Source organism: Battus philenor, unplaced genomic scaffold (genome assembly GCF_028537555.1).
Source record: "Battus philenor isolate CCGP_79_NKW_IND1 unplaced genomic scaffold, ilBatPhil1.0.hap1 SCAF_26, whole genome shotgun sequence".
NCBI classification, from domain to species: Eukaryota; Metazoa; Arthropoda; class Insecta; order Lepidoptera; family Papilionidae; genus Battus; species Battus philenor.
In genome coordinates, this window is record NW_027181689.1 from 3,425,045 (window position 1) to 3,447,603 (window position 22,559).

A 22,559-nucleotide genomic window follows, 5' to 3' on the forward strand; every position below is an offset into this window, starting at 1 on the left:
AGAACATTTAATGAACCAAAGTTAAACAATGACAAAACAAAGAAAAATATTACTATACGGGGATCGAAAATCCAGCCCATTGTGCATTGTTTGAACTGAAAAAATATTTAATTCTTTTTTCATTATCATCTTTTGTATAATTAATTAAAATATTTTTAATAAAATATTAATCAATTAATAATTAAATGCTTCAATATACGAAATAATTAAAACAAAGACAACTATCGTGAAAAATAAGAAAATTTATTTACTGTCACCCAAACACTACATAAAACCCTAATCGTTTGCTGAAATTCAGCAGTCAGTAACAATTTACTATTACAATAATTACTCTAGAATTATTAAAAGACATATCAATAATACTTTAATTGTTTAGAAGTAATAAGGAAATGTAAGCCACAGATTATATTTTTTGTTGTACACTTGTCTCAAATATTTTAGAGCAGACTAAACGGGTGCGTGCATTCTAATCCAAGCTGCGATCTGCGGATCGGAGATATTCGTGTATACGCCCGGTATGCCCCGACCGCAACCGAAGCCGAAAGACGACAAACCCACCAGCTTCCCGTAAGACACCGCCGCGCCACCGCTGTCGCCCTGGTACAATGTACCAAATAAAACTGTTAAAAAACTAGTACTTGTTTTTAATCGCTTTCTTCCCTTCCATTTTTAAAAAAATGTGACAGAAATTAATAATTGAATATCGTCCGTCTTAACTGTTCTGCTTTATATATCAGAAAACATGTCTTCTGATAACGAGCGGAAATATGTTTTATCTTACCACTTTACTTGTATGATTCTTTTTTTTCTCTATTTATTGTCAATGATAGACAAAAAAGTATAAATAAGTAATGCTAATAATATGTCTGTTTACATCAACATATTGATTTATAGCACATGTATACAACATTTATAATCTGCATATTATTTTATGGATAACACAGTATGTGCGAATTTATAAACTTTCTTATTCTCCACAAAAATAAAATAAAAGTTGATATGTGTAGTACATCTATCCCCCGATTTACACGGTACTTGTTTTACACGTTTTCGCTTTTACACGGTTTTCCAAATAAGTTTTTTTTTTGTTTTAATAACCGATTTTATTACCATCTCTCATAATGTAAATATTTCTGCTTTAAACATCGAATCGGCACAAATAACTTCGAGTGATTAAAGTGAATTTGAACCTTCGATTCCGAAAAAAAGAAAGAGTTATTTCTGACAGTGATAAACGATAGTAAAACACTTTTAGTTTTATTTTTTGTTCTTCTGTTTATTGTATTGTAATTAAATTAAAAAAAAAAGTGTTTCCGCAATATATTAAATATTTTAACTTGTCAATGCATTTTATTTTTATTTCTGTGTACACAAAATTATGCATTTTCTGCAAGTTTTTCGATTTACACGGTTTTGACTTGAAAATTTTAAATTTTCAATTTACACGTTTTTCTCTGGAACATATCTACCTCGTAAATCGGGGTAAGGTGTATTAGCCAGTCTATTATTATTATTAGACACAATCCATATCATCATAATTTAAGTCATGGAAAACGTTCACTGATGGTCATAGGCCTCTTATAGATTTCCAGGCAGTTTTGAATCAACCTGTATGACATCTTACGCTGCGCTTGCCGGTCTGTGGTAGCCACTCCAGAGCCTAAAGGTCCCGCTGCCAACTTTTTTGGGCACCACTTGGCCAGTCCATTGCTTCTTCAATTTGCTGGGCTATGTCTGTAATCGAATTCTTCGTCTGATCTTGCAGAAGATTCCTAAGCATAAGCCTAACCATGTCTCGTTGAGCCGTAACTATGCTCGTAATCTTCCAAGAGATTCGCAAAATATAGAAAACAAAGTCTGTACTTTATAAGGAAAAGTTACGGAAGTCAAGGACACAGAAAACCTTGGGATATAAGAACACACGAAAGCATGGTAAAGAAAGATTAAGATAGTTCTATCGATAAACAACTTCTAAGAGATAATATCGTTATATTTGTCTGTCTTTTGTTTTATCCAACTTTATGGTCACCCCACTCACCTGACACGCGTCTCCGTCTTCACCGCCAGCACAGAACATTCTCGGTGTGAGCGTGTGGTTATACGAAAACTGATTCACCTTCTGACATTCTTGCATAGACACTAAAGGAACTTTGACCCGTTGCAGAATGTCCTTGTAGTCACCCTAGATGACGTGATTATTTATAAAGGTACACAGATCAGACAGCAAAATAAAATTAGGAAGAAAATCTTACCGGAGTGTAATGAATTTTGATAACATATACAAAGTAGAAATTTTACAAAGGTTCATGTTAAAAATAAACATTTATTTACAAAATGGACACAAATACAAGAGGAAGTCGCAAATCTTATGTTTGGTGCTTATAAATGCTCCTCTTTCCAAGACATTTTCACACAATTTATGTGCCTCATAAGGGTCTAAGTTACGATTCCTACAATCGCCATGCCTTGTTAAAACCTTCGTCATAATCATTCATGATTTCTGCTGTAGCAAGTCCTTTACTTGAAGTAAGTCTCCTCTATAGATTTCTTATAAGGCAGAAAGGAAGCGATGTGTATCCATCGTCTTCCAACAATCTTAAGCATTTGCCTATCCGTGGTTTTTACTACAGAACCTTAACGCATGGTATATCTGTTCAACTTCCTATGTAACCTTTCCATTGCCACTTCAACCAGGCAATCCGCTGTTTTGTATAGATTACTTTCATGCGTCTAAATATCTTATCATTCCTGATTGGAAGAAGGAAATCTCGAGCAAGCTCCTCCTCTTTGCTCGTTGAGTTACTGGACTTTTTCACTTATTGATATGGCATTTTACTATAATTTGTGTATATTCTTAGAATTGAACTAGCGATTCCTACCATCTTCAGACCTTACTAATAACTATTCCTCTATTGCTACGTATCAACATTTGCTGATATTATAAAATATAGTATTGCAGTTCTTACTTTTTCAACAGAATAACCCCATCCAGTTACAATAACGTTGTCCCCGCATTCGCCATTGCTTAATCTAATCATAGAGACCATCTCGCTGAAGTGCAGTCTTCTCTGAAATCGCAATAACTGCACGTCAAAGTCAAAGGCATGCTGTTCTCCATACTCAGGATGCACGAGGTGTTGGTCGATGGTCACCTTCGGACCGTTGAGACGATGTCTACTGCCGATTCGAATGTACGTCAATTCGATTCTGAAATAAGTTTATTGTTACTTTTTTAACCGACTTAGAACACACACCAAATATTGCAAGGAGAACACCGCCATTAGGGCCGAAAGTTTCCGAGTGACGACCAAAAGCCAGTAAGCGCGGCATGAATAGACCCCCTTTAGGTGGTCCGAGGACATAGTAAGGTCGCAAAAATTCGCCGGATGCGGGAAACGCAAGACATTGTGGCCATCTTTCAGAGAGGCCTATGCCTTTCGCATATTGGCAGACAGTATGATTTATGTATAAATAAATAACCTATATACATTTAATTAAAAATAACCATCATCTATTAATTTCTAAATTAGATTTGGCTATGTAGTTTAGATTTATCGTTGATCTAATAATTATTTTAAATTTTTTTATACTTGCGCATGTTGTGGTTGCAATTCAAATTGAAATTAGTCCCTGTATTATTTTTAATATTCATACACTCTTACAAGTTTTACTAATGACTTTTAGAACTAAATCATAGTTCATGTGTAGTATTTATGTGTATAATAATTCTTATACTTGTAGTGGCAGATGGCAGGTCACCTATCACGCAGAACAGATGTCTCTCGATTTATGTTCTGTATTGGAGACCACGGAACGGCAAGCACAGCATATGACGCCATCACATTCTTTCTTCACACATCACATTCATCCTCGACTATCAACATTCTTCGCGATACGCCGGTGATATTAGTTCTTCTACAGATATCCTCATTCCTGATTCGGTCTCTAGGCGACGTTCAGGGTATATCTATCTCCCTTGCTCTCTGTATTACTTAGAGTCTTCTGTCTAAACGATCACCTATCAGAGCCATAATCTATCACCAACAATACATACTAGTCAAAAACCTTCATCACCAGACATTGACTTATTTATAATATCAGTTTTATTACATTTCTTATTATTAAAAAAGATTATATAAAATAAAAAAAACTTCCACACAAAATTCTATGAGTATATACCGTTGAAATCTACTATCGTACACCGGTTCCTTTCTAATCTAACAAAATTTATGTAAGCTACAGGAGATAACATATCAGCTTCAAGTGGAGGCACTGCAATAATAATTTTCAACAACAAGCCGTTAAAAGTCTCTGGCCATGAGATAAAATGTTTCTAGACTTTCCTTTACTAGCTGGAACTCGCTTTAAATTACATTATTACAAAATAGGCGCAAATTTATTTTAATAATTCGGCATTACTCAAACAAATGCTGTTTAATTTTACAAATGGAGTTTGCCTGTTCACATTTATAGTTTCACGAGGATTTAAGTGATAAAACATTGAAGGCGCTAACTTTAAACCTTCATCGTCCTTATAATTTCAGCCACAGGATGCCCACAGTAGCATGCGTGTATCCAAAGTCTTCTGACGATCTTTACAAGGTCGTCTGTTCCCCGTAGAACATCCGCCCAAGTCCCGAATCTTGGTCTTTACTTCAAAACCTCAAGGCGCCAGCGACCAACTGTTCTGCGTGCTATGTAGCCTGGCTGCTGCTACTTCAACATACGAATCTATTGGGCTGTATCAGTTATTTTCATCCGTCTACAAATCTCCTCTTTTCTATGGTAACACATTGATGACTTTGGTCTTAAAACACTCAGAGATATTGGATGAGAAAATAGAAAACTGCACAGCTGGATTGGATCCAAGCCCTTGTATTATTTATTTCATTTACGATTGATTTGATTACATTAGAGCTCCTCATCTGCAGCCGAAGATCTGGATGTCTGAAGAGGTTCTACTACGGGCTCATCCAATCTCTAGAACGAGACCTTGGCGACGGATTTGCGGTGATCCACCGTATGTATGTCAGGGCCTGCAGCAGTTCGTGATTATTCTGATACGTTCAGGCACTAGACCCCTTCATCATTTCATACTTCTCCCTCATAGATCTACAAGAAGACCGGTTGGAAGCGGCGTGGACCCAACATCTTCCAACGATCCTCGCAAGTATGGGTAGACGTCCTTTGCTACACTTGCCGGTTTGTGGTTTCCACTCCAGTAACTTAAAGCCCTTGCAGCCTTTTATATCACAAAGTGATAACCGTGAATTTGTAGAAGGGATAAATAAAACAGTGGGTTTTTAGCTGATCGGAGGCCGATATAAACTTTTCATTGGCCCCGTGACGCAATGTTATCCTATGCCGGACTTTTCCACGGAACAAAAATTGAACGAGTTAGTTTATTATACTTAGACTGTCACCCGAATAATGAGATTCCACATTTGATATCCTCTATAAGAGTCAATTCAATTCACGGTTATATGTTGTACTCTAAATAATAAAAATATCTTCATTATATTTGATTATATTTCCATATTATTTTATACTTGCATGTGGCATTGACTTACATAAACCACAACATATAATACATTCAATGCTGTATTAAATAACACAAATAATGTTAATAAAAATCGAAATTTTCTTTTGTTTTAAAAAAATCTTTATAATTATTAATGCTCAAAGATAATTAAGTTTAATTACCCACAGTGCGCCGTGGTTAAGGCCCAGAAGTGGTCGATAAGCACACCTCCACATACGTCTCCGTAATTCACTTGGTACGGAGCCATTTCTATACTAATATCGTGGCCATTGAGAATTCTATAACACAGTGTATAAAGATTAAATAAGCCGTAGCTTGAAAGTGTTTTCTGATTTTTACTTGTTAGTTGTATAACAACAGTCCACTTTGTCTCGCTAATATAATTACAATTAAAATGATGGTTAATTTTGTTATAATAGTAAAGTATTCCAGCGGTAGAGGGCTTGAACATGCGATCGTAAGACGCGGGTTTGATTGCGAGGATACAATATGATATATTTGTTTAAATGGCCTTTTTATGACCTCTTGTTCGACCTCTGTCATGGGTAGGATCTTTATTTACATAATGATTTTTTTTTTTTTCTGCTACGATTCACAATATTTCACTGCTCGAAAAGAAATTTCCAGAGGATGTGCAGCCGCGTTCTTTGCGTGTCATAATATCACACTGCGATCGCCAACCCGCCTGTCAAGCGTGGCAGTTATGATGTATTCCTCCATAGATATCTTTAGAGCACGCGTATACCTTGCAGTTGGAGTCTATGGGCTTAAAAAACGACGACGATGACAGTTGATATTAGATCGGTTAATAATCATTACTATCATCATAACAGCAAAACGACCACTGTCAAAGGGAAGTCTATGCTTACCAAAAGATCGCTTCGATGACCGGTATTACGCTACAAGCATCAAACGTTTTCTTGCGACCTGAACAAAATTTTTGGTCTACCTGTTTTGAATCTACTGTACTTATACGTATCGTATGAGTTTGTTATTTAATACAAAATGGAATTTGAAATGATTAGACGCGACCGTTCCGTTCAAAAGTTTACCTTCAACTGACCACTAAGATGCTTGACTTTTCAATCAAGAAGACTTGATTGTTAACGGAAACAAAGATAGATATACTTATTCGCTTTAGCTATAGAGATGACGTAAGACTTTAATACTGTGGCTATCGTATTTTTATAAATAAAACTCATGTTTGAAAATGCATGGGCTAATGACTGTTAACAGTCTAAGCCAAATTAAAGCCTCTAAATGAATTTTACTTCATTTTTTTTAAATAATCAAATAAAAGTTAATGAGTAAAAAATAAAAAGTGCAAAAGTAGGCTATGGGGGTAAAGAGGAAGTAAGAAAGACGATGTAAGAAAGGAAAATAAAGTATGGAAATATAATGTGATGAATAAAAAAAGGTTGTAGAAGATAATGTGAAAGATAAAAGATGTTATGAAAATAAAAAAAGTCAGTGAAAAATTCCTTCGTACCTAACACAGGGGAATTATAAAAGGTTTTATCATTTTCCGCCTCAATATTATGGAACTTTTCATTTGGTTATATAAAAAATAGTATCATTGATAAAAAACAGTATAAATATTAACTTACCCGTTAACTAAATAAAATTCAAAACCAATAACTAACTTGTACAATAAGTTCATTCGTGTTATCATATTGCACTCAAGCGTATTATGACTTATTACTCTCAGTTGAAATTTTTTAATTGTAACCTAACGCAAACTCACAAACAAGACAAGGTCTAAATTTTACATGAATTCTATATAAGCTTCTTTATATTTTTTAATATTATCCGCGGTAAGCAATAGTGACTTAGCTTAAACATTACATTAGAAAGCTGTGTTCACATTGACCAAAATTAAAAATGAAAAACTGTAATACAGGGTTAAAAAATTTCAAGATTAAAACCTTTCACACTCTGGTCGCTTTCGCATTAGTGCCTGTATTAGATGACTCCGTTTTTCTATTACAAAGGTAATTTTTAGAATCTATGTCTAAGTTTAAATTTCACTTATAAATCGTAATATATTATAATTATGCCATTAATATATCCAGTGCGAGTATACATAAGTATAGACTTAACCTGTTGTTCAAGGAGCTTTGCGACAATGATGAATGCCTATGTTTAAACGCTAATATAGTTTTTTATATGTGAACTAACATAATTATACAGACAGTTATTTGTTAACTGTTTCATTTTTATTTCAACCATATATTGAATATAATTATAATACTGATCAGATCTGCCACGATTACTAGCTAAAAGTTTCTTTGTAAATATTAATTTAGTTAATATGTTAAATAAAATTTTGTTGCAAAGAACATTTGAAACAATTAAAAAGAAGATTTTAAGTAAAATGATTTCCATACATGTAAAACTGGTAAGAATATATGTATTTCTCGGTTGCTGTGAAGTACGAATTGAAACATGTCATCTCCTGAAGTAAGTAAGCGTTAGAACGCCTGAAGTAGACAAGCATCTAGCCGTCTGTTCTTAATAATCTCATGTGCGTCTTTCCCAGTCTCAACGTTCCTACTTAAGACGGTGACTAACACTTCCCTGCTCACTATACCAGAGACGTAAAAACACTACTTGCTAAATTAATTCTTCTCCGGGTGTTATGATATCTATAGAATTTCGTATTGTTACATATTTGAGTGGATACAAAAAAAAACAAGATTTTATTCCAAAAGTTTATATTTCGATTTTCAATCTAGCTTCAGTCCGGTGTTCTCTTCGATCCAGGATCTGACCTTCGCCACCTTACTGTACACGCCGAAGGATCCAGGTGTCGCGCAACCGTAGCCGAAAGACACCATGCCCATGAGACGATCATTCGATACGGCAGGCCCTCCGGAATCGCCCTGAAATATTTTTTCCTTACACAATTGCTCAACGTGAAAGGTCTTTACTCGGGAGTACATTCGTAGAAAAACGGCGACCTTATGAGCAAGTAAGACGACGCTATATATAGATTTGTTGTCTAGTTTAGATTAGATATCTCAAAATCATCCTTTAACCCATGGATGCACAGGCCACGCCAGTCGAATACTGGTGGCCCGCCGACAGCAAAAATAATACGCTCGCACATTCGAAAAATATTGAATTCTATTCCAGAATAAAACCAAAAAAATTTAATTACGTATACTTCTGGCAACCGTCCCGCCATCAGTTCATGATTTGCCCGAGTGGCCCCTAGTCTTAATAAGTCTGTGCAACCATGTTTTAACCTCTAAGTGTGAAATTTCTCCGTGAGAAACAGATGGCGAAATATGACAACAGTTTTCTACCTGACATGCGTCTTTTTGACCCTCTGAAAATCCAGCGCAGAACATTCTAGGCGTAAGACTGCCTCTGAAGTAAGGAAAAGGTACGTTCTGACATTGTTCCTTAGATATTATAGGAACTCTCACGGCTTGCAAGATTGGTGAATATGGTCCCTGGAAAAAAAATAATACATGTTTTTAGTATATTGTTAAGAATCAAGTTAAACGTTAACAGGTTCTATTCTTAGTTGTATAGGCCCACTTAAACAAACAGTTGCATCAGAGACTCACTACTAACATAGACACTTATGCTTTGCACTTAATTAATTCTTATTATTGTTTTTATTCATGAAAGATTTGTTCATTTGTGTAAATGTTGAGAAAAAATGCAAGAAGAGCTCAAATAGATTTTTTTAGATTGAGATTGAGCACCCACTAAAGTGATATACTTCTAATTAAAGTCACGAAAGTTCCAAACGCGCCTTGATGTGAGAAGAGTACTCGTCAAATTTTGACAGACTTGTTTTGAGATCATTCGCACGATTTTTTCAATACATTATCAAGATTTATCGTCATATAGTTTTGTCACAATTATATTATCAAATACTTCTAGAAATGCGTGTAAAAAGTACTTCTTGATAAACAGATACTTCAGCGTATACCATCAGGATGCCATGGTTTTAGTAGACGTGGGTTTAAATCATTGAGGAACGCGGAGAACGCCCACATGTTCTTTTACTCTCCAAGCGGAAAACGCATAACAACGACTGCCAAGGAGACGAAATTTCGGCAGCAAACACAGGGACTCGACGCGAGTGAGCGTCCGTTATTACTGACCCTAAAAAGCCGGCAATGGAGTCGTGCCTCCCGGTCTATAAGGAGAGTCGAAAGACCTCAGCCCGAGCCCATTAAATGGAGATAGCCCACCGTTGTCGTACGCCCAACTCCATGGCAACGGTCAGACTTGAGGGACACGTGTACCCCACCATTGGGCTATTCAAACATCTCATCTTAAGCAGCTCATATTTACTCCCACATCAAAATAACCCCACTAATTTATATATATAACCTTCCCTGGGCCCTTAATAATTTTATTACATTGCAACCAAGTGATATAGAACAATATTATTACCTACTTAAATAGAAAAAGTTTATAACTTAACATTTCAACAATATGTATTATATATAAATACTTATTTTTATTATACTTTTACCAGTATGTAAACATATACATATATTTACATGCAGCAAGCTACATATTTTATATAATGTACATTACAAAACAAATAGAACAAAACAACACAATATTTCAAATTGGATGTACTGCCGTGGGACCGCTCGTCAAAATAGTCCTGACGGAAGAACAACGCTGTCACAGTGTTTTGTTTAAAGCTCGGCAGCATATGATGAATCAGCAATTTTTTACACCTTGTTACTATTTATAAAATTCCGATATTTACTAGTTATTTTATTATTATGTAGCAATGCTTCTATTATCAAAACTCATAACTTTCGTGTTGATTAAATAAAGATTTTTTTTTAATTTAAAAAGTTCTATTGGACTAACTTTTTAATTTGATTAATGAATTAGAAAACATATCATAGGAGTGTATTGTAATACACTTACACAAATACTGCCAAAAGATTTACCTATTTTATGAAGCCTGGAGAGAAGTGTAATTTCTTCAGTTAATTCATACTGAGATAACACACTGGTATTACTTATTATTATCTTTTAATGCATCTGCCTATTTATTTGTCTAGAATTGTCTTAAAAATTATTTTGGAAACATGATACTAAATTAGTTATATGATAAGTAAAGGCTTAATTTTCAACTTCAAAAGCTTTCAATTTAAAGCTCAATTTAAGAGATAATTGTTATAAAATGAAGCTAATTTATAATTTCATACCTCAACATAAGATAACGCAATGAAATTTTCACATCATCATCATTATTTCAGCAGTATAACGTCCCCCGATGGAACCTTCCACCCACAGATTTCGTCGGAATCGACCGGCATGCAGCTCTCAACACGGCCACATTTTTTATGACTTTAACCATAACATTTATAACTTTTTTGCATGCTCAATAAAACTAAGCAGTCTGTATCATACGAAAGACCAAAAAAGAGTACGAATAATAAATATAAGAGTACTTATGGTATTATCTACAGTACGTATGCCCTGTAACTGCTTGTCTCGCTGTGACGTCACAGGGCCGTCATAACTTACATCGAGCTTAGTTTAAGATGGTATGTACGCAAGGCAGACCAGAGCCTTGTCCGCTGTAGTAAGAGATTTATTTGAGACAGTAAAGTATCCTATACATTACACATGCGTATAGTGTAATGTACGGTTTGGTTGCAGTTACCTTAAGAACTAGAATAATTGTTTTACGTTTATTTTATTTGTAAAATAAATATTTTATTGTATACAGTATATTATTAACTCATCATCTTAACGGTAAGACATTCACGGCTAGTGCTATTAGTGGGCACATTATACTTATCAGAAGATCACCATGTAAATAAAAAGATGCTTATTAAAAGAACCATTTATTTACGAAATACTCGTTATTTCACTGCGAAAAACTGTTATTATGGCGATCATTTAAAAAATCACTGACGACCTTCCATTGTAATAATTAATATATTATTATGTCTATACTAAGTAATTTTCAGTAAGAACTTAGTGGATGGACCCACAACTATGTAGACTGATGACATGGTCTCCCGAGAAATTGTTGGATGCGAGCAACGCAAAACCGGTGATCATGCTGATGTTTTGGAAAAGCTTATGCTTTGCAGTGATTGTCTGTAGTCGGATATGATGATAGCTTGTCAAGAGCACTGGTGGGAAACGACCTGCATCCAGGGTTTTCAAATGGCCTTAACTAGACTCCGTATGAAGACTAAGAAGCAAATATTCTATGTTAAATATGGTGGTAAAATTAAATGTTTTTTTGACCACTGATATCTTTTGGTGGACGTCGAAGAACAATAACTATAATAAATACTTCACGGTTTCCTAGTAATATTGCCAAATGAATAAGTGATAGGGGTAAGAATCGACCATAAAATGCATAATGAATTTATTCTTAAGAACCGAAGTTGATACTTATTTAAGAATTTTAATTCCTAAATAAATTCTAAATTCAAAATATCTTTATTTAAGTAGGCATTTATATGCGCTGCATCAGCTCGGAAGTCTGATCAGTTGGAAAGATCCGGCTACAAACTCGACAGCTGCTCTTTGAAACAAAATTTAAAAAATTTTCATGTGTGAATTATAATATGAATCATGTAAATGAGTCAACAAACCGAATGTATCAACAAATCGAAATGTGAGAAACATGTATACATTTCGATCACTTGCATACTTTTGAATGCAATAAAAAGGTTTATTTAATAATACTTTTAATTTTAGATTTAAAATTATAAAACGAAAGGTTAGTCAGTGTCTTGTGGAACTTTATTATATATGCATACATCCAGACACATAAAGGATTTGTTGACTTTGTAAAGACGAATTTTAGTCATTACGAGTTTATTTTTATTCCTTGTATTTATCATGTGTTTGTCGCTGTTATTCATTTAAGATTTTAAATTACAGAACATAAATAATATGTCATTAAAATGTATTGCGAAGAAACCGTCTGAGAACTATTATTTTTAAACATCTCTCAGGGAATCTCTAGCTTGTATATTGAATGCGTTCACCTAGAATTTTCTAGATGCATATCTTTTGTGCACAAACAAATTCAAGTTTTTCCTACTATGAAATTTAAAACTGCATCCAAATAGTAAGTAAATATTGATGTGCGGTTTAAAGGTACCATAGTCAATGAATCTCCAAATCTTTTTTTCAGGTCTCCAATCAAGATAGTAGGTAGTTTACTGCTTGAGATAGCCGCACCTCCAAGATTTCCAATTAGATAAATAGTTAGCGGCCTATTTGACGTAAGTTATCCGAGGACTTAAACAAAGTCATCTATCCACCTTGTGGGTAGACTATGCTGTGTTTATCAGTCCAGAACTTAAAGCACCAGCGGCCATTTGTTCTGCGCGCTATGGGACCTGCTTATTGCCACTTCTACTTGCTAATTTGATGAGCTATGTCGGTTAAAATTTCTTTCATGAAAGAAATGAAATTACAGCTCTAGTACATAAAACGACATACTAACTTTTTTGAAAGATCTGGAATGCTGCGTTCTTTCACATAAAGATAAACAGTGTGTAGTAAAAGGAAAAGATTCCATCATTAAAAGGGACAATATTAAAAATAAAATGAAGAAGACCTTCGTAGAGAATAATTTTGACTCTTTCGGACTTGTTAAGGTCTAAATTTTCTCTCTAGGTGTGGAAACGAATCCAGAACTTTGTAATGCATTCGTGCTCTAAGACCGACACGTCTATAATAAGTAATCTGGCGCCGCATCACAGTGACAGGCAAAACGCATTGTAAATTAACCGTTGTAGATCTTCACTCATATATCAAGTGCGAAGAGAGTGTGAAATTGTCTGTGAAATTGCTTAAAAAACTGTAATGTCGATGACGAACAACTTTAAGAGAAACTTATATGAAGAAACGTGTATATGATAAAAATCCTACCAAACTTCAAATAGTAGAAAAGGATGGTATGCGATGATATAATGAAATTGTTTACAAACTGTTTACACTGGCTAAAAACGTTGTTTTTAAGCAAATTGTAGGTACATAGAACAGAACTGAGAAGAACAAAACAGTAAGGAACAGTGCATTAAAAAGAAGGGCAATACTAATCGCCTTGCTTTACCCTAGGACTCTGCAAAATGATGCTGTAGAAAAGCTAAAAATAGTGTTTATATATTTGTTTTAAATATTTATACACGCAGCGTAGGATGTCCACTCCTAGATCGCATTGTCAAAGTTGTATATGATATATATAAAACGATGGGTGGCAGGCTACTTTCTATCAATCTTAATGGAAATTGTTTGTTTAATTATTTGTTCTTATGGTTGCAGGCTGTTAACATAAATTAAAAAAAATAATAATTTGAATTTCGAACATTAGATTCTACGATAAAAAAATAGATTTCTTACCCGCCATTATTGTATATTTGTTGTTAAGAAATTATTTGTTTTGAAAATGGAGCGAGGCACTAAAGAGAATAGGATTGCAGTACACAGTACAAAGTAGGTAAGGAGCCAGCCGACATTTTTGATAGGGATTAGCCGAATGTTTGTGTATCGTACCATCCAAAGGTACACTGAAACCAAGTCTGCTGACCGCGGTCTATTCGAACAAGCCAGGTTGTTAATGATGTAAGGCCAGGGTTCGTCGAAATACCATAAGGAAGCAAAAAATACTTTCCAGATAAATGAGAAATTTACTTACATTCTCTTCAGTGTTGCCCCATCCAGTCACTGTTATAATTTTTCCGATCACCATGTCCCCGATGTGAGCAATCTTGATCGGTTGCACGTGGTCATCAAATCTTAATGGCTCCGCGAGTTCTAACAGTTGGAAATCGTAGTCAAATGGGTGGTCTTTGATCTTCGCCAACCACATCGGATGGACGTAGTTCCTTTTCACCGCTACTCTTCTTCCTTGATTAAGGTATTTCGACCCAACCCGTACGTACGACTTCGTTCTAGAAATTGCAAGCTTTTAAGTTATTTGTAAAATAATAACCTAATCATAGGTAAGGTAATTATATGTTATTTATTTTAATTTTATGTGGTACAGGAAAAAAAACGTAACATAAACCAAAAATTTATTTATTTTTCACAGTTCACACGTTCGTACACAGTTTTTTGAAATAAGACACCAAAGTAGTATCCAGCCTCTAAATAAATTTTCTTGACGGTAGTAGGTTTTTAAATCAAGGTCCAATTATTATATTGAATGATGAAAATTGATCATTTATTACAGTTTGATAATAATAAACTATAACAAAAGAAATACATTCTACCTAAACTTTCCATATATCTAATGATGCAACAGCTAAACATTATAAGAAAGCACTCGGTGATATTGGTGGTGATATTGCAAGATTTTCGGTAAAAATAGCTAAATTAATTCCAAGGAGACGAAAAATCAAAAATAAAGTACACCTTGTGGCTGTGTAACTACCGGCCTTTATTCAAAATGAGCATCAGTGCGATGTACAGAACTACAGAGTTGAGGACCAACAAAAAAGCAGCGGATTAATTACAGATGAAATGATGATTTTGATAAAAAAAAACCGATATTGTATAATGTATATTGTCCATTTTATGCCTTTTCTCATACTCTTGATATGGACATTTTTTTAAGTTTAAATAACTTACCCGCAGTGTCCAGCGGTGATGACCCATTTCTTATCGATGATCGCACCACCGCAGTTGGTGCCATACGCCACGTGGTACGGATGCGAATCAATATCGGCGTCTGCACCACCAACGATTTTGTCGTCACCATAGCTCAGGCCCAGATACGACCTCTCGAAGTCAATAGGCTTAGGGTTGTCATCTCTTTTGTAATCGAAGTTGTCGACATCAGCTTCATTGGTCGGCTCGTGGTAATCTTGTACGTCTAGTTTGAATAAATCTTCGTCGTTTCTGTAAAGCTCTTTTCTATTTCTGATTCTCGTAAACCTTTCATTGTCATGATCTATAATTCTTTTTATTTTATTCGTCACTTTCGGAATAGGTATAACTAATAAATCGTATTCTGAAAAGAATTTGTACGTGTTAGTTTTATTTTATTTTAGATATTCTAAAATGAGATTCTTTAGGTTTATAATTTTGATTTTTTTTGAGACCCTAAACTGTTGTCTCAATAATCCCAAACATTGAACGAGGATAATCCGGTTTTTCGATGATATTTTTTTTACCATTTATGCGCTATTAAGCCGTTATTAAATATTTTATGATATCAAAGAATTAAACCTACGACCAGCGAATTTCACGGTTTTTCATCTATAAACTTATTTAGTCATAGTTATCCAGGAAGTTCTAGATTGTTTTGATAAAACGAATGTGGTTTTTAAACGAAACTTTGATGTTTTTTTTTTAACTTCGAAAAATATTCGATAGTATCGTAATACGACCGTTAATGATATTAAAAATAGATAAGTAAAACTAAATATATGGTTATAATTTATACAATATAACCTTCTTCCTAATCTTTTAGCTAGCGTCTGTCCTATGTCCTGGAGTTCTTTTTGCTACTCCATTCCCCCCATTTTGCTCTGTCCTAGTCTTTCTCTTCTTAGAGAACACTGCTTTTCATACGACTTATCATTCCTCCATAACAGTTTCTGCGACGTTTTTGGACATTTCAAAGTTAATTTGTATTGCGGTTTTGAATGTTAATTTCTTGATATGTTCTTACCATCATAGTTGTTTTTCTTCAATATCTGTGGACCTATCAAACAACCACGTATCTTAATGTACGCGGGATTTGTGTAAAACTTTGATAAGTGGCATATCGATTTCAGAAGAATTATCTCAGTTACTTGGATGGTACTCACATATCAGGATACGTCTTGTTATAGATATATTTGTTATCCTCTTAAGAGTTAGGATCATATTAATAAAAGTAATAAATATTTTTACGTACGATTCGGATCAACGGGCGCTAAACTACATACAACAAATAGAACTGCGTAATAAAAATAGCACATTTTTGTATCTATCTATCAACTCGCATGACGTACCAAGCCAGCCGGGCAAACTGCCGTTGCGTTTTCAATTTTTAACTAACAATTTTATGGCAACTTGTAAAAGTTAATACATCGTGAAATTACTAATTAAGACGCCACTGAAATTACAACCGAGAGTCGATTTCATATAAACAGCATTAGAAATATTCGATTCGTAATTCACTCTTTACTCCGTCAGTAATCGAAATCTTTACATGCCGTAATTAAAATTCTTTTACTTTTATTTCAAATGGTCCTTGTTACAAAAAGAGTTTAAAAATATTGACACACAAAGAATCGATGATATTTGGATGGCTTACTCCACTTATCTTCGATATGCAGTCATCATAACTTGAAATAATTAAGTTCTTACATGTGAAAACTTACAAAACACCAGTGTGTCAGTGCTGTGTAGAATTAATGCTTTAAAACCAATTCGTCACGCCGTTATCAACGCAAGTGGTAATTAAAAGAAATGTAACCGTGCGACGAGAGTAATAAGTTAGAACCAGGCATAGTAACTAACGGATTAAATTCAAAATTTGAAATAGAATGCAAAATCAACAATCGCAATTCGGAAATACCGGCCTTTCCGTAGGTTTTAAGTTACCTGCAACTAGAGTTACACGATGCATCTAAAATAGATTTATAAAAGTTGTACTCCAAAGCATTTAAGGAAGGCAGCATATATATTGACAGAAACATTTAAAATTTCGTTAGGTAGAAAGAGGAATAGTCGATGAATTTGAACGCTATCGAATTGTGTAATGGATACATCTCTAAACCTAATATGGGGGTTGTCAGCCTTCAGCACCGCAACTGGCACCTCTCACTAAAACACGATGAATCCAGAACCCGCAAGAATCAATGGAATGCTGAATGATGAATAAGTTACGTCTCACAAAGTGTATATGTACTTTAATCTGTTGATTATAGGTGTACCTACAAAGCAATACTTCCTAGAACTATAGAATATTGCACTGTCCTATCGGGAAGCGTTCCCGAATCCTCGGGCGCCGCGACGACAGTAACACAAAACAGAACCAATGCTAATTGCAACAAAATCAGGTCATTCCAGCTTGATGAGATGATAGCAAACCTTCATGAGATAAATAGAAACGTTCCTGGAGTCTTTGTACCACTTCACCTCTCTGAACATTCCAATGCGATAGTAAACGTATCATGACCACAGCAACCAATAAGGTTGAGGTTTGGCTCTCTCGAATGATTAACGCGTTTTAAGTGACAACCCTAGTTTAGGTCCTCTTCCGGGATGTTACTCCATAAAACATCTACCAAAACGACATCACAACTCAGCAGTCTTCAAAATCGGTAACAAATCTACGCCCAATAATTACACACTATCGTGTAATCTTCACCCCACTCATCAATGGTTAGAGAAAATATCATCGGTTAAAATGTCAAAGACAAAATTAGCCAACTTGGCGTTGAACGAAAATTGTGAAAACATTGAAACTAATAAATTTCGCATTTTAATGTGTATTAGTATTGACATGCATATAAATAATAATCTTTATTTTCTCTAAAGTCAGTTTTTATTTATGTAAAGATCATTTGAAATGTGCTAAAATTTTTATAATTATCTTGCGACCATAAGAGTATTATAAACAAAGTTTTTAAGTACATCTGCAATCACTACACATCATCTATTTTGGTTAAGGAACATGTTTACTAATTCAAGAATATATTATGCAGGTCGCTTACAACCTGTACTATTGGAGTTATAAGGGAGAGGCCAGTGTCCAGAATTGGACGTCCTAGGACTGAGATAATTATGATGTTAATGATAATGAAACAAAATTAATTTTATTTTGTAAGCTTACAATAAAAAAATTGCTGACGAAATGTGAATCCTAAATCCTTTTGAGATAATTTAGTTAAAAACAGAATATACGATTAAAACCCAAATCTTCGTAATGCAGTGCCATTTATTTAAGTTTGACAGAAATGTTCTTAGCCAAAACTCGGATTTAAAAATGTATTTTAATTATGTAGCATTAACTAGACATTAGTCTAATAGTGTATTCTATAATCATAAATTTCTTCAATAGTACAGAGGAGTGCTGCCCTCTTACAGAACTTTGTTCAAACTTTAGTTTTGATTTACTGCCATCTAGTTAGGCGATTTTACAACTATGGAATATTAAATAAAATTTCGTTTCGAACTGTGTATGCACCTAAAAATACGATGTCTTATTTTATGTGCAAATTAAGACTATTCGAAATAAAGTAATATTTGGGTTTGATGTAACCCAAATTTATGTACAGTATACAATAGATTATTATAATTAATAAATTAAAATATAATAAAATGATTTATTACCTACTAAGTAATAATTGGTAAAAAAAAAACATTTATCATACTTGTTACTTTAATATTTAATAACAGTGTTTAATTTTTGTACGAAATCTTGTGCGCCATCTAGTGGCGGATAGCTTAAACTTAAACAATGAGCCAATTTCTTGACATTCAAATAAGAATATAAACAATCTTTAGTAAAGGAGAGACCATATCAAACAATTCATTAAAGTTAAAAAATGATCATACTTTTATAACATAAAAATATTTGTAAAAATTTTAATAAAAAAACTCTTACAATAAAAAATAGAATACAGCGTAATAAGGTAAATATATGGCTTGCGGAATATGGTTGAAAATGATTTGTTTCTGGTGTTATCCCAGAGGACCTTATACTTCGTGTCAAAGTAAAACGTCTCTACTTTTTACAGGTGTTGGAAAATATATACACTCGTCTCTTTTTTTACACGAGTTTGAAATAATGCGGTGCACCAATAAGAATAAATGTTCTTTTTTTCACGAATTTATTGTTCAAGCACTGATCGCTAAATTCCCCGGTATATAAAAGTTAAAAAACCGTCGTAGTGATTTCTACTTTACAAAAAAAAACTAGCAGAAGCCTTTAATAAGGAATGAAATTCTTCATTTGAATTAAACCAGACAATTGTGCTATACATATCTGACATATCTACTGATGTTAGCATTTTTGATTCAGTCCGTTATAAACGTGCGAGTATGTTATTAAGTAGGGAATGAATAGTTGCAAAATTTATTTTAACCCCAATTTATTTCGAATTTTTATCTTTTATGTAAATGGATTGAATTTTCATTGTATACTAATTACTTTTTTTTTAACTAAATAAATTGTTTTTCTTTTGTAATTTATGTATTATGTATATACATATTATATAATATAGATTTCATTATTACTTAAAAATAGTTGGATGTGCGTATTTAGAATAAAATAAAATTTTAGTTTTAGGTTTTTTTACATTGTATACATATTATTGAATTAAAAATGTTAAAGATATGTAAAACACAATTATCATTTCTTTCTCTCTCTCTTTCTCTCAATCAGTTGTGTCTCAGTAGTGCAAACGTTTAAGACGCGTAATGACAATAAAGAATGAATATGTTGAAAATATTTATTTGATATTTAATACATAATGTAATAAAGCGATGATGCGGTGGAAGATGATGCACGCAGTGCAGCTAGGTCGTTCCATACTCGGGCTGAGCGGATCAAAAACGTTGAGTCGAAACAGTTGGTACGCCTCCAAGGAAACTCCACTGTGTATGGGTGGTAGTGGACTACTTGTCCTATAGAGAAATGGGGATGTTGGGATAAGGTCGTGAACTTCCGCAGTGCATTCATCAAAATCAATCCTGTAAAAAATTAACTAATAACTGAAATTTATATATATATAACAATTTGAAAAATAATTGGTTTCGTAAATAATAAACAACGTCATGACAAAATGTAAGATGGAGCGTTTTCCAAATTTCCGTAATTCTGTATTTAAATGAATTTTTGTTTATTATCTGTCCTTGGAGACTTAATATTATCATAAGTTATTGACCTATAATATTCCAATCATTATCATGTGAGCCGATAGACGGCCACTGCAAGTCGTAGGCCACCCTCAAAAGTCATCACAATCACCGCATCCATAGACTTCTCGCAACTTACCGTGACCTTGACTATTTCTTTGGTCCATCTAGTCGCAATTCATTGGAAAAAATAACTCAATGTTACATATTTTATTGTTTATTTTATTGGAAATAGATGTGAAAACTATAAAGCTTTTTTAAAAAAATGATCTTACATTCATTCCTTCAGAGCTTTTACACCTATGACCACACTTATGCTATATAAATTATTATTTTTCATCAATGAAGACGCTGTAACATGACGAAACAATATTTGTAATAAGCGCCGAGAATTTTTGTACGGCTGGGCCAAAACAATAACCACCCACCAGCCCGCAAGTAAATAAGCCTTCGGGGGGATGAATACATAATGAAATTTCGCCCCTTGCCGTCCGTTAATCAAAAACTGCTGCAGAGAGCGCGGCGATGGAAAGACGTAAGAAAATGGAAATTTTCCTACCCTCCTTTTTCCTGTTAGTCTCACCCCCCTTTCGCCTCCGAGAGGTTGGACAACTCCCCTCCTGCGGTAAGATAATGAGGAGACGGCTTAGTGTTATAATGATACTAATTTCACCTTAATTTATAAACGTCTACACATTTGTAAGAAAAGGACCAATATCTAGCCACTTCCGCACATGCAGTAGTAGTCGTGCAACACAGTGCACTGCCCGCCAGCCCGCTGATAAATGCGTATGCGACACGTGCGGAAGTGGCTAAACATTGGTCCTTTTCTTACTTAGGATGGTCTTCCGCAAGGTAACGCCTGATTCCATTAAATTTCTACACATTTTTTAATGTTCGAAAGATCTTAGCACTCTGTGGGGAAAATTTACCGGTTGTTGATTACAATAGTACATACATTGCTGGATATGAGATCCCCACTTCTAGAGCACATTCAATTCCGTCGGTATGTATGTAGGAGAATTCTTCCCACGTACTGATTGATCACAATACCATTGGATCCTTTGAATTTTGATAGGAACATTTTTTTCGTCGAATAGACATCGGCAACGGATTTTAAGAACTTCCTCTTGTAACCTACACTTAGAAGGTTTTTTGACACTTCTGCAGTCTCCTACTGCACATGTGCCTCTACATAGATCTACAATAAGATCGGTCATCACTGGCCTGAATCTAGTTAGCGTCATTCGACGAAATAAGAACAGCCTACGAGCTAGTTCATAATTTAAAAATCTCCTCTGTATTTTGTTTGGACAAGTTTGTTTATTTTTATTTATCAATAAAAAAGTAAACAGAAGTAATCAATTTTGATGCACCTGCTTGTTTAAGGTATTAATAATATTCATAGAACGATTTTGTTTAATTTTTTTATATGTATAATTTTTTTATATAAATATTTAGATAAATATTTATATTTTATCTTAAATCTATGATCCTCCGCTTTTCTTATTTCTACTTTCATTTTTTACATTTTCTTGTAAACTCTTTTCTTTCAATCACAGTACCATTACACGTGGAGATTACACATTGTATGACTAACAATAGCAAAGAAAATAAATAGGATTAGGATTTATTATTTATTGAAAGTCGCTTGGACATCAAGGTTCTGGAGTGAAGATCACGTTCCGGCAAACGCAGTATAGGACGTCCATTCACAATCATGTGAATCAAAGTTCATTCAAAAACTTTGTTCAGGGTAACAAAAAACGAAAAAAAACGTTTGCAGACTGCTTCCTAACGGTCCTATTGGAAATATTTGTGAGAGGCCTATATCTTGCTGTGGATGTTATATTTCTATATCGCCAAAACGCCCTCTCAACATCCTTGCAAGTAAAATTTCAAATAATCCATTCTTATCTGATTTAAAGAATTATTGTTCACAACAAACAAAACGTTTAGCAAGTGAGACTTTTTAAATGTAAATTAACGTTTCACTGTCCAATCGTAATCGACCTGTTCTTCTTCTCTGCCAAATTTAATTTTTATTATTTATTCGTGTTTATAATTTCAAGATATATTTAAGATTTTGTTTGTCAAAATTACATTTTTAATTAAAACGTACCACTATCATATTAGCTGTACCGTTTAAAAACAGGAGAATCATTTACGACGATTATGTACAGAATGATTGGTT

At 34.0% G+C, this 22,559-nt stretch overlaps 2 protein-coding genes across 2 annotated transcripts; both read right to left on the minus strand.

Moving 5' to 3' along the window:
* Positions 1-447: 447 nt before the first annotated feature.
* LOC137925128 (trypsin-7-like) lies at positions 448-5,789 on the minus strand. Its single transcript, XM_068768510.1, has 4 exons — positions 5,704-5,789; positions 2,967-3,207; positions 2,039-2,182; positions 448-597 (listed from the first exon to the last, which is right to left on the minus strand). The coding sequence occupies exons 1-4, from the start codon at positions 5,787-5,789 to the stop codon at positions 448-450; spliced, it is 621 nt and encodes a 206-aa protein (XP_068624611.1).
* Positions 5,790-8,253: 2,464 nt separating this feature from the next.
* LOC137925227 (trypsin-1-like) lies at positions 8,254-16,509 on the minus strand. The gene is made up of 5 exons (XM_068768639.1): positions 16,413-16,509; positions 15,140-15,521; positions 14,205-14,460; positions 8,851-9,000; positions 8,254-8,424 (listed from the first exon to the last, which is right to left on the minus strand). Exons 1-5 carry the CDS (start codon positions 16,474-16,476, stop codon positions 8,269-8,271), a joined length of 1,008 nt encoding a protein of 335 aa, XP_068624740.1. The 5' UTR covers positions 16,477-16,509; the 3' UTR covers positions 8,254-8,268.
* Positions 16,510-22,559: the final 6,050 nt, after the last annotated feature.

Excerpts from the sequence above, each read along its gene's own strand:
- LOC137925128 (XM_068768510.1), bottom strand. The coding sequence starts at position 5,789 with ATGGCTCCGTACCAAGTGAATTACGGAGACGTATGTGGAGGTGTGCTT. Across the intron at positions 3,208-5,703 it reads TTAACCACGGCGCACTGTGG|AATCGAATTGACGTACATTC; the intron begins GTAATTAAACTT and ends AACTTATTTCAG. Across the intron at positions 598-2,038 it reads AAGACGGAGACGCGTGTCAG|GGCGACAGCGGTGGCGCGGC; the intron begins GTGAGTGGGGTG and ends ACATTGTACCAG.
- LOC137925227 (XM_068768639.1), bottom strand. The coding sequence starts at position 16,476 with ATGTGCTATTTTTATTACGCAGTTCTATTTGTTGTATGTAGTTTAGCG. Across the intron at positions 9,001-14,204 it reads GGGGCAACACTGAAGAGAAT|GGACCATATTCACCAATCTT; the intron begins GTAAGTAAATTT and ends TTTTTTTTCCAG. Across the intron at positions 8,425-8,850 it reads GTCAAAAAGACGCATGTCAG|GGCGATTCCGGAGGGCCTGC; the intron begins GTAGAAAACTGT and ends AAAATATTTCAG.